Source organism: Patella vulgata, chromosome 1 (assembly GCF_932274485.2).
Source record: "Patella vulgata chromosome 1, xgPatVulg1.2, whole genome shotgun sequence".
Classification (NCBI taxonomy): Eukaryota; Metazoa; Mollusca; class Gastropoda; family Patellidae; genus Patella; species Patella vulgata.
This window is the reverse complement of record NC_065879.2, coordinates 205418-218238: the sequence shown is the minus strand read 5'-3', so window position 1 is coordinate 218238 and position 12821 is coordinate 205418. Positions and strand designations below refer to the sequence as shown.

Below are 12821 nucleotides of genomic sequence, written 5' to 3'. Positions count from 1 at the left end.
TTATTTGACAACCAAGTCTTTAGTCTCGCGGGCGGAAATGCAAAACGAAAGAAAACGTACATATTTTGATATTTTGCTAAACGTGTGGTACGCTGAAGTGTATGATTCGCTTTAGGACCGACTTAGTTAAATCTTTAGCAACCAAGCAGGTATATTTGTTGAATTTTATAAATGTAGAATCAGGACTGTAGGTAGTAATTTAGTCGGAAATAGATGACCTAAATCAAAAAGTACAAATGAAATATAATATAATACTACTATACCTATACTATACATAACATAAACATACATGACATGGTTCTACAGATTTCCCGAATAATAATATCTACCTGGAAGAAGCCCACCAAATATTTTCCAATTGACTTTAATGTTTATTTTTGTTTTTTGGATTTTTTTTTTTTTCTGCAACTGTAGCCACCTGGATCTCTGGATAGAGTGGATTACTATGGTAGAGTGCGCCCGACGCTATCCGTTAGTTCCGTGGAGGGTTCACTAGTAGAGGTGTGGGAGTAGCCAACCAAGCAGCTGGCTCAGAAAGACTAACACCATGTTAATCAGCAACTCTTAATTGTTTTTCCAATACAACAATAAATCTTTTAAGTCCAACACTCATCAGCTCTCGCTCCTAACAGAGTTCTCTATAATCTTCCTAATCGTGCTCTCTAATAACGCTCCTTGTCGGGCTCTCTAAAACACTCCTTATCGGGCTCTCTAAAGCGCTACTTGTCGGGCTCTCGGTATCGCTCCTAGAAGGGCTGTCTGAATCGCTCCCCTTAAGTTGGGGTCAAACTGGAGAAATGGTCTCTCTCTCTTACCTCTACTGTTCACGACTCTATTCCACTCGATTCTGGGCAAAACAAGGTACTATATACCTAAAATTACGTGACGTAACCATGTGGTCTAGGACACACCTACTGGTCCTGCCAATCATAAACACGTGCAACCAATAGACAGCGGGCCAACGACAACGCATGTAAGGACAGAGTTACGAACATACATTTACAATATAAATAAGAATTAAAATATTGGCTACATAATAACAAAATTAAAGTTCTTAAGAGTTACAGTTAAGTTAAGTAATTACTAAATAAGAAAACTAGGTCATCTAAACTGAGGACGCGGATCGGGCTATGAACATGCACTTCAGATCACCACACAACTTTCGTTCAAAATTAAAGTACTGTAGCTAAGTCTCTAACTCAATATCATCCAAAGTCTTAAATGTTGAAAACACAAATTATTTGTCAATTCAAATCAACATTGACGTTATTATCTTACCGGGAAAAGGCAGGCTTCTGATATCCAATATTTAAGACAAAATAAACATTTTACCATTGGTACACGAATCGTGTACCATAGTGCGTTTCATCGTCATTTGTAACAAGTGACCAGAAAGAGCAAGGCTAGACATATTCCGCAACTCATGTTATACGGCGACGCCATAACTTATCTGGAGAGCATGCGCAATAGACTGGAATAACCAGACACTAGAAATTTCTGTTCGTTTGAGACTCATGCCATATTTCGCTGGACCTAACTTATTTGAAGTTAGAGTCAAAACGGAAACAATTGAATGTAAATCAGTTCATATACAATCAGATTACATTATTATATGCATTGCAACCCATTTGCGTCAATTTCTAGGTCCCAAATATTAGCAATTTAGCTCCTTTAATTGGGCTCAATGCTGTCCTCAGAAACGTAACAAGTACAGCGGAAGCTAGTTATCTTGTCCACATTTATGTCGACAATCGTCCACATGCATAATACCAGATTAAACATTACGGTAGGCAAAAAAATATGTAAAAAGATTTGATAATTATCAGGTGATGACAATGCTTCCCTTTATTTTTATGTAAACAAATGGCATCCCTTTTCATCTATGCGTTTGTCCTTGGAGGCTTTTCATACTCTGTATTGTACACAAGAGTTGTCTTGTCATCGTTTCCTCCCAAATTGATTAAAACACAAATCCTATTTCGTTTTGTTTTTTATAGTTCAAAATTTCGTTTTACTTGCATTCACCACACTCTGGAACATACTGCACGCAGCGACCCATCTACGTCATACTTCCCAGAATGTGACACTGCACTGATTATCCGCCATTTAAAACGATCATGTGATCATTTTGGGGCGGGACTTATCGATTTGACACCGCTTTGTTTAGACAACAAAGTAAAAATAACCCACGCACGTGTGTTTTATGTAAACACGGCATGTCGCTGACACTCGCGTAAAAGCGATATATAATATGTGCTATGGGTAATATTGCAATAAACTCTTTACCATTGTAAACTGTCTTTAGAGTTTCAATCTGTTTATCTTTCAAAACAAGGTTAGATACTCCTAAATTTGTTTTCGCAAACAAAACCGCCTCTGTGAAATTATGTTTCATGGGCGCCGCCATATTGAATAATTAGAGGACTATTTTGTGATTCGGCTTTGATTAGTTTGACATCTTTCATACACACAGCGGCTAAATAAACATATTTAATTTCATTCAATATGACAATAGAAGAGAAATAAATACTTTTAAAATTTTCTAAAAGCATACTCAGTGTTTTCGACTAAAATCGTCGATGTAGGAATTTAAATGTCGGTTAATTAGCTAAGGGCCTATTCTCTGCCGGAGCTAGCTGTATATAACCTGCATTCTGGTTGATGTGAGGAATTAGTCAATGAAATTGTTTGTTGTGGAGAGTTCTTGGCATGCTGTGCACAGAACTGTGGGCAGATTTTTGCAGCGAAGACAGAGCAAAAGTTGTATTTCTAAATACCCAATTGAAACATAAACACTGATAGTGATTGGTGAATCAAATATCTGATGACATAGGATCAAAAGTCACTCCCTTAACGTGACCCCCCACTACAGCTGGTCAAATCTTCATGTAGTAAAGGATATCGAAAATATGAAAAAAAACGAAACGAAATATAGATCTGTATTTTAATCAGATTGTGTTTACTCATAAGTGATGCGGGGATCACGTGGCTAACTGGGTAAGACACTGACTCGCTAGCCTGGAGGTCAGGTGTTCGATACCTGCATTGGCCAAGAAAGTCCATCTAGATTTTCCGGCGTGGTTTCCCCTTGTCAGTGATGCAGGACGGAGGGCCTGACCAGGACAGCTGTCTAGTCGTTCGGATGGTACAAAAAACCGAGGTCCCGTGTACAAATTGATGTGCAAGTAAAAGATCCCTTGGCAGTTGGAATTTGATATAAGAGTAGGCCGTAGGGGTGCTGCCCGGGCAAAATTTCCCTCATAGCACACTGTATGGTGTATGCTCGTCTACATTAGCCCAGTTTAGGAGCAAAACAGTAGGACGTTGAACCCCATTTCATTTCATAAGTGAGGCCTGGTACCCCTCCCTCCATGGTGAGACCCGGTAACCCTCCCTCCTTGGTGAGGCCCAGTAACCCTCGTTCCTTGGTAACCCTGGTACCCCTCCCTCCCTCCCAACCAGTTGGAATTCAATTAAAAGCAGATAGATTGGCGTTTCTGCATCACCTCAATTTGCAGAGAAAAAGTGGGATGTTAAACCCCATTTCATTTACCAGTCCTTTGTTTGTAAAATGAAATAAAAACTCTGAATCTGTTTTTATCTTATTGTAGATTTGTTTTAGAAAGATGTGATTTACAGTTGATAAAGAGATGAAGTGAAAAACAATATTTATTAAAGATAGCAATGGGTAGACGTCGCTCTTCTTACAGTTCTTCTAGTGACAGTTCATCTGATGACAGCAGGAAACGTAGTCGATCTTTGTCGCCTAGTAATAAACGTCACAGAAAATATTCACAAAGTCGTTCTAGATCCCCGCCAAGCCATTCTAGATCCCCTCCACGGCAAGCAAAAAACTATAAAAGATCTCGATCACGAACACCGGAATATAAATACTCAAAATCTTCTAAACAATACAGATCAAGATCTCCCAATTACAGAAGATCTAGGTCACCACAGGTCAGAAGATCATGGTCACCAGCATACAGGTCAAGGTCTCCAGCATACAGGCCAAGGTCACCACAATCTAGGTCAAGACCTCCCAATGATAGAGGTCCCCCAAATCAAGTTGGCAGGTATTAAAACCCTTATATTACCTAAACTGAATGTTTATAAAACCTGTGCTTTCGATTACCCATCAACCCGATATTTGTTTTATAAAAAGGCTGAGAATGTTCATTTGGATTTTGTGGCATTGTTCTCCCTTGTTAGTGATGTAGGATGAAGTGTCTGACAAAAGATAACTTTATAATCATTCAGATTGGACAAAAGGCTGAGGTCTTTGATATAAGAATAGGCCATGGAGCAGTTGTCCGGACAAATTGCCCTCATATCACACTGCATAGCGTATGCCCATCTTCATTAGCCCAGTAGGACGGTAAACAACAGTTTATTTCATTTTAATAAAAATATCATCAATAGTAGACAGAGACACTGTTCCATTCAGATATCCTTTATCAATGTATGGTTTCTTCTATTGTATTTACAGAAATCACCATAGTAACAGCTTTCATAGAGAAAATGGCCATCACCATGGTCACCATCATAATCACCATAGAGACAGTCCTGATGTCATGGAAATGTAAGTTGTTTTATTTGAGAATCAATCCATATCATAAATTTCAATTTTCAGACATTTTAACAACACCTGATCTTTAGTGATCCAATATTATTTGTGGTTTAACTACCACAAACATTAGTCGGGACCAAATAACAGCCATTTTGTATAAGGGTATTTGTAATGCAAGGGCTTATGGGAAATGTTTGGCGAAATATAGCCTAGTTGGAACTGACATGCTATAAAACTCCATTTTATTCATTCATTGATTCAGGGGATCACAGTGGCTAAGTGGGTAAGACACTGGCTCGCTAGCCTGGAGGTCGGGTGTTCGATCCCTGCATTGCCCGAGAAAGTTCACCCAGATTTTCCGGCGTGGTTCCCCCATGTCAGTGATGCAGGACTGAGGGCCTGACAAAGACAGCTGTCTAGTCATTTGGATGAGACAAAAACCGAGGTCCTGTGTACACATTGGTGTGCACGTAAAAGATCCCTTGACAGATGGAATTTGATATAAGAGTAGGCCGTAGTGCCGCTGTCCAGGCAAAATTTCCCTCATAGCACACTGTATGGCGTATGCCCGCCTTCATTAGCCCAGGTTAGGAGCAGAACAGTAGGATGTTAAACCCCATTTCATTTCATTTCATTCATTCATCCAAAATGATTTCAAATGTCAGGTGAATGCCATTTTTGATCTAAACCAATCGAAAGACATGCAAGATTCTTTGCATGACCTTTGACACTATATACATATGAGGAACTATTTTGTTCAGACTACAACTCAGAGAAAACTGGGACTGTGATTGATTAAAGGGACTGTGACAGATTAAAGAGACTGTGACAGATTAAAGATTAAAGGGACTGTGACATTAAAGGGCGTTATGGTAGTATGAGATCCAAATAACATCAGTATATTTTAATCACTTCAATCCCTATATTTTAAATGATAATTTTTGAAAATAATGTAATTTATTTGAAGAAGGGAATCTATAAATGAGAAAATATACTGTAACAAAATGGCTATTTTTTTTGTTTTTATTTTCAGGAGAAGAATAGAAAGAGAACGATTAGGTGCTATGGGTGTTTGTGAAGTTTGGGGAGCATCTCCGCCCCATCCCCTCACCGACAGGTTAGTTTTAAATTATAGTTTGATGAGCTATCCCACCCCGCTCACTGACAGGATGGTTTTAAATTACATGTATAGTTTGGGGAGCATCTCCTACCCCATCCCCTTCACTGACCCCCTCACCCCCCAGCCTTTTATTGACAGGTTAGAGTTAAATTATTGTTAAACTGGTGAAAATACCCTAACCCTAACCCTTGCCACATCTGTTCATTCCGAGAGCTTTCTTGTATGATGTATCAGCCTCCTCTAGAATTAAGACTTTCAAAATCCAAGCAAACCTTCAAATCTCGGCTCAAAACATTTCATATCAGAAATCCTTTGTTAAAGAAATAATTAGTGATAATTCAGGATGCAGCAGCAGCACATTAGAGACTTTAGAATTATTGTATTATAAATGTTGATATATAATTATTATTAATTGATATGAACCGTATCTAAATGATGTTTTGACTTTATAGTTCTGAATCAGAAGCTGAAAAGAAACTGGATAACAGTGACTCTGATACAGATTCTGATGACAGTAGTTCAGAAGGTATGTTGTATGATAACCAAGTCTACAGTTCAAAAGTCACCCAAAATATTGAATTATGAAAATAGAAAATAACCTTCAAAGAGCTCAGACGGCAGGAACTAAAAAATGCTAATCCGATATATTGGGCTGAATTTGATTAAAATTCACAAAACGTTGTCGAAACGTTATATAAAACTGCTGAATAACAGAGCTTGTGTTGAAACGTTATATAAAACTGAATGCAAGAATTTTAAAATAAGTGTATGCCCTATCTATAAACACTCAACTTACAGATAATATCCCTAGCAATGGAAGTTCTATTCATACATGCGTCTCTCACAGATAGTATCCCTAGCAACGGAAGTTCTATTGGTACATGCATCTCTGGATAAAACTGTAACAGATGTTAATTATTGAATGTCAACATTACATCCCACTTTATCGTCTTTATATTGTCAGTGTAGAATAGTAGGACGTTATGTTAAACCCCATTTCATTTATTTAGAGGAATATTTACTAGACCTTTCTCATTAAACACCATGAATTTATAGCCATCATATTTTTATATTCTTTTTAAATTTGAACAGAAGAGAAGAAGAAGAAGAAAAAAACTAAGTCTAGTAAATCAAGTAAAAAGAGGAAAAAAGAGAAAAAAAAGAAGAAGAAAAGGTACAAGTCAAATTAACATTGTTGTCGCTTCTGTACGTCCGAATATCTGTGTGTCCGAATGTTCGTTCACATTTTCTTTGTGGACTGGACACTCTACAGGTCACAATTTTTAGCCCATTTTGACGAAACTTAAAATATCGATTTAAATTCCAAAAGACCTTGGTTCCTATTGACGCATGTCTGAATGCAACTTCCATTATGGCCTTCAATGGTACTTCTATTTTTTAGGTTGTTCTCTGTTCATCTCTTGTAAAATATGGGCGTATCTTGTTGCATGGCAACTGCTTCAGCTTGCTAAAGAACATTTTAGTACAAAGTTTATTCAAATCGATCAACTTTAACTTTAAGTTATGGCCGTTTAAAGTTTACATTGATGTCTGTTGCTTTCACACGTTGTCCATCTTTATCTGTCCTAGACAGTTATTAGTTTTGATGTTTAGTGGGTGAGCAGTGGAGGCTCAGTGATTAATGAGATAGACGGTTCAGTTCCAGTGATTAATGAGATAGACGGTTCAGTTCCAGTGATTAATGAGATAGACGGTTCAGTTCCAGTGATTAATGAGATAGACGGTTCAGTTCCAGTGATTAATGAGATAGACGGTTCAGTTCCAGTTTGAGCAGAGAATGTACCTCAGGATTTTCTGGCATCATTCCCCTAGTCAGTGCCGGGTCGTACAAGTTCCCTAGTCAGTCATGCAGCAAGGAACAGTGCCGGGTCGTACAAGTTCCCTAGTCAGTCATGCAGCAAGCGGGCTTGGCAAGGAACAGTGCCGGGTCGTACAAGTTCCCTTGACAGTTGGAAATTGTCCAGGCAAAATTACTTCAAACTTGGTCAATTCCCGTCTTTGTTAGCCCCCTATTTGACGTGATATTTATTAGTGTAACTATCTAGTTTTGATATATATTTATTAGTGTAACTATTTAGTATTGATATATATTTAATTTATCTAGTTTTGATATATTTATTGTAGTAAGAAATTAAAGAAGGAAAAAAAAGCGAAAAAGAAAAAAAAGAAGAAAGACAGTGAATCATCGGATGAAGAATTGGACGAAGAAGAAGAAGAGGAGATGGAAATATGGACAGAAAAAAAAGGTAAGAATTTAGAAAAATATATCTGTGGTCTGTTCATTTTATAAATCTAAGTACAGTGGCATCAGTTGCCCCTAGTATAGTAAAACACCAGGATCAGTTGCCTCTGGTCAGGGTTCTTAATCCATTTTGAAACAAACCCATAAATATAACCAGACTTGAACAAAAATAATTTGTTATGAGGAATATCGATCGTATTCTATTGAATGTAATTAGCACAAATATAACGACAAATAGGTAGTAGTACACCGTTTGGAAAATTTTCCGTTTTTAATTCACGTACCAGCTTGAAATTCATGTCAGTAATATTCCTCAATAAATTACTGTATTCGTTTTTTGGTTTATTTCAATGGATATATGTTATTTCTTCATAACACAATTTGTAGGGTTTTTTTTCTATCACGTAACATGCAAATGTTTTTATTCATTCGTCCATGATAGACACATACGGCACAGTGATCACGTGACAACCATAATTGAAATGGCTTTAAAGTTAAATTCCATACGGCGTATGATAATAAGGGCAATATTTTTTTAAAAAAATAAGCCTCTGTCAGCATGTGTATAAAATAAAAAATCATAACGGTAAACACTATGTAAAACTTAAACTAGCATCGCTGGTTTACTGACCTAATTTCACCTGATATCACCTGTCATCCCGAATTTGGCATTGGAGAATCATAATATTATTAATGACTGTTTCTCGGTGTATTCGGTGTTCTATCCGAGGATTATATAACTAACAACTGGTCAGTGAAACCATTAAATTATGATCTAATTATTAATTTAATATCGACCGGTACACCTGTAATTCATATGGAGTGTTTAAGGCGGACGATAGATGCACAATCCATGCCGAGATCGCCTTCCTTCGTTTGCTGCATGGCTGTTAGTGTTATGAATAATCAGCAAGCTTGTTTTGTTTTTTTACCGGTCGATTATCAAAATTACGGTTACTTCACTTGTGCTAATTACTCGGATTATGAACTACGTACGGCCGATTTTCACTAGGGTATGACTGTTGTTGTAGCCGACAAGCAAGTTGATTAACTTATTAATTAACAAGTAATAATTAACCAGTTGTAATTTAGCGGAGAGTAGATTGATTTATGATACCATAGTGGCTGATTCATTGTTTTACCAATCGGATTGATTGAACTTTAAGCGGCTAAAGCCGACAAAAAACAGCCGATTAAGATCCTTGCCTCAGGTATAACACTACGCCAACACCAGTTTCCCCTCGTATAACAGGACACCAGCATCAGTTTCCCCTGGTATAACAGGACACCAGCATCAGTTTCCCCTGGTATAACAGGACACCAGCATCAGTTGCCTCTGGTATAACAGGACACCAGCATCAGTTGCCTCTGATATAAAAAAGAAGTTTCTGGTTCACTCCCAATGTTTCCAAGAAATTTCCTCTGAATTGTCTGGAGTCGCTTCCCCTTGTCAGTTGTGCATTTCATTTTCTCTATTCTTCAGTAAATGTTGGTGTAGAGGATGATGGTGATGTTGTTGGACCTCAACCTTACACACAATCAGCTCAAGCCAGTAAATTAGAGTAAGTAAATTAATTTATTATTATACCTGTTTAGATTACAACTCAAACTAACTGGTTAGGATACAACTCAACCTGATTAGATTACAACTCAACTTGGTTAGATACAACTCAACTTGGTTAGATTACAACTCAAACTAATAAATTCAGGCTTCCACAAGTTCAGAAGTAGGGGACTCCACAAAACATAACAAACATCATTGTTCCAATACAAGTCTCGTGGGCACCTCAATACATACATCGGTCTCCCCAATACATGTCTTGTGAGGTCCACAATACATACATCGGTCTCCCCAATACAATTCTCGTGGGCTCCACAAAACATAACATCAGTCTCCCCAATACATGTCTTGTGGGCTCTGACAGAATATTGCAAAATTTACCAACAAAATGGCTGATTTTAACCAGTTGGTAAGTTTTTCAATTTTAAAAAATCTAAAAATAATGAAAGTAAAATGTTATCTGTTGTAGTTATGGACATGCGTTGTTACCAGGTGAAGGTGCTGCTATGGCTGCCTATATAGCAGAAGGTAAGAGAATTCCCAGAAGAGGAGAGATTGGTCTAGAGAGTGAGGAAATAGAAAGTTTTGAATCCATGGGTTTCGTGATGAGTGGAAGCAGGTTGGTTTGTAATATTAATATTCTTTGTTTTTGTGTTTCTTATTCACGGGTGTATTAAAAAAATAATCTTGTTCATTTCATTGATATAGTTAGTTGGATATTCTCGAATTGAATTCTCTCAATTGAGTAAAAAGGGAATTATCTCAACAGACTGACATCTGAAGCATATTCATCACGATTGTGACAGGACTGAATTCTGTGTCACATGATTGTAACACTGTCAGTTCAGAACGTTCTGGACCGAGCCTCCCACTTTATTTTAATAAACCTCAATATTCCCCCAGACTATGGCTAAACCAGTTTAATGTTTAGTTCTATGTGGTCAAGTTCAAAAATTAAATATTTGGAACTTAAACCTTTTAACAAGAGCAACTAAGTTATTTTGAAATGACCTCATTTCTGTTGAGTGGACGTTTAACCCTGTTTCTCTCGGGGGCCACGGTGGCTAAGTGGGTACACGTAAAAGATCACTTTGCAGTTGGAATTTGATATAAGAGTAGGCCGTTGTGCTGCCCAGGCAAAATTTCCCTCATAGCACATTGTATGGCGTATGCCCATCTTCATTAACCCAGTATAGAGCAGAACAGTAGGACGTTAAACTCCATTTCATTGCATTGCCTATTTCTCTCGCTTAGGGTCACTTTGATTGAAGAATGATAGTTATTTTAATCCTTTTTTTTATTTTCTACAGACATCGACGAATGGAGGCTGTACGTCTGCGGAAAGAAAACCAGATTTATTCTGCCGATGAGAAACGAGCCTTAGCGAACTTTAATCACGAAGAACGGACAAAACGTGAAACAAAAATCTTATCACAGTTTCGTGAAATGGTGTCGCGGAAAACACAGGGCAAAGAGTAGATATGAACTATTAAATTGGACAAGGCAGCACCAAGTGTTGAAAGTGTTATGTAGTTATGATTAAGCGTTCATAGGAAACTTGAGATATTGACACTAACTGATGATCTCTTAGTATTAATCGATTCTTGACAATAATAAATTGATCAGATTAACCTGTTTAAATAATTCCAGGTGATTCATAGTGAAGAGATATAATTCCTTGTTATCAATGTTAATATACTAACTCCATTGATAATCACTGTGTTAATAGAAATCATTGTGTATGATATTCATAAGAAACACCAGTTGTATTAATTTTTATCAAATTGTAAAATAAACCTTCATTATGTATGGTATGATATACTGATATATGGTATGATATACTGGTATATGGTCTGATATATGGTATGGTATACTGATATATGGTATGATATACTGATATATGGTATGATATACTGATATGTAATAAACTACACTATATCGAATTTCAAAATATCTGGAGTAATAATCTCTCAGGTGACATTTTTCTCACCTGTGGTTTCCCCTTGTCAGTGATGCAGGATGGAGGGCCAACACTGGGATCTCCATCTTAGTGAGCTAGCACCTAACTCCTGTGTCAATACAACTCCCTGAGCTACCACAACTCCCTAACAGGGGTCTTGATAACCGGGTTCGCATCGCAGTTAGCGAATCAATTCTTGCCCGTTGCTAATCAATTTGCCACAAAATAGCTAACTTGATTCGCACAAATGCTTATCATAAATATTGCTTCTTTTATTTCTCACATGGACAATTTTATGTCCCCTTTTTAATTGTAAATAGTTTTGGACAGTTTTTATAAAGTTTTTTTGACATTTCTTCGTCAGTTTAGTCACGATCATCTAGAATCTATTACTGGTAAAAGCAAAGTTTTAGCGCCCCCTATATGCACGGAGTTACATCCCCCTGATTGTTTTTTTTTTTAATTAAAACAGGCGGGTTTTTTTTTGATAAAGTAAATATAATCCATTGATTTTCTTCACAAAATGGGATAGATATTATGGAATATATAACAAAGATAGGCACCAGTATTGATGCGGATACTAAATGACGAATTTATAACGGATATTTGCAGCAGTGAATTTTCAATCGACAACAGCGATCTTCGTAGTTGTAGGCTAAAGTCTGTCAATTTTTTCGATGTATGACCGATGCATCGCAAGTATCGATGTTAGATCCTGATGCATCGACACGTAAAATATTATTTGATTGATATCAGCACTGACGAGTGAATGGCTGTTACGTCAACAAATGACATGGTTGTGAATATTGAATGTTCAAAAAGACGAATCAACCGAGAAATGTCATCAAAATTATTCCGATAGGCCTACTACGTGTCATGAGAGAGGATACACAGCAATGAGCAGACATTAAAATATTTTTAAACAATATTTTTGAAATAGTGGGACTGGATAAACCTTTGCATAATATTGCAAAATTCAACAGATAGATTTTACTTCACAGTTTTCCGAAATTGTAGTCAATGGATATTCACACACTGCTAATCAAAATTGGACATTGCTAATCAATTTGCCTGAATTTATCTAACTTGATTAGCAGTTCTGCTAATCAAGTTCGAAAAGTTATCGAGACCCCTGCTCCCTAACCCACTGTGCCACCGTGACTCCCTAACTCACTGTGCCACTGTGACTCCCTAACCCACTATGTCACTGCGACTCACTGAGCCACCACGACTGCCTGTGCCACTACGAACCCTGACACCAAACAAAAATATGGTATACAATTGCATTCAGGAAAAGTTAAAAAAATAAAATACTTCTAGAATACAGCCTTTTCATTGACTATGAGCCAC

At 37.3% G+C, this 12821-nt stretch overlaps 1 protein-coding gene across 3 annotated transcripts; it reads left to right on the top strand.

Annotated features, from left to right (window-relative positions):
* Nucleotides 1-11: 11 nt before the first annotated feature.
* On the top strand, nucleotides 12-11462 carry LOC126819228 (NF-kappa-B-activating protein). 3 transcript variants are annotated; one of them, XM_050548777.2, is made up of 10 exons: nucleotides 12-149; nucleotides 3612-4073; nucleotides 4487-4579; nucleotides 5601-5684; nucleotides 6140-6213; nucleotides 6783-6861; nucleotides 7833-7954; nucleotides 9434-9512; nucleotides 9981-10130; nucleotides 10822-11462. In XM_050548777.2, exons 2-10 carry the CDS (start codon nucleotides 3685-3687, stop codon nucleotides 10988-10990), a joined length of 1239 nt encoding a protein of 412 aa, XP_050404734.1. In that variant the 5' UTR covers nucleotides 12-149; nucleotides 3612-3684; the 3' UTR covers nucleotides 10991-11462. The 3 variants fall into 3 exon arrangements, with proteins under 3 accessions (XP_050404734.1, XP_050403499.1, XP_050404021.1); XM_050547542.2 differs by having other exon boundaries at nucleotides 6780-6861; XM_050548064.2 differs by having other exon boundaries at nucleotides 38-56; nucleotides 6780-6861.
* Nucleotides 11463-12821: the final 1359 nt, after the last annotated feature.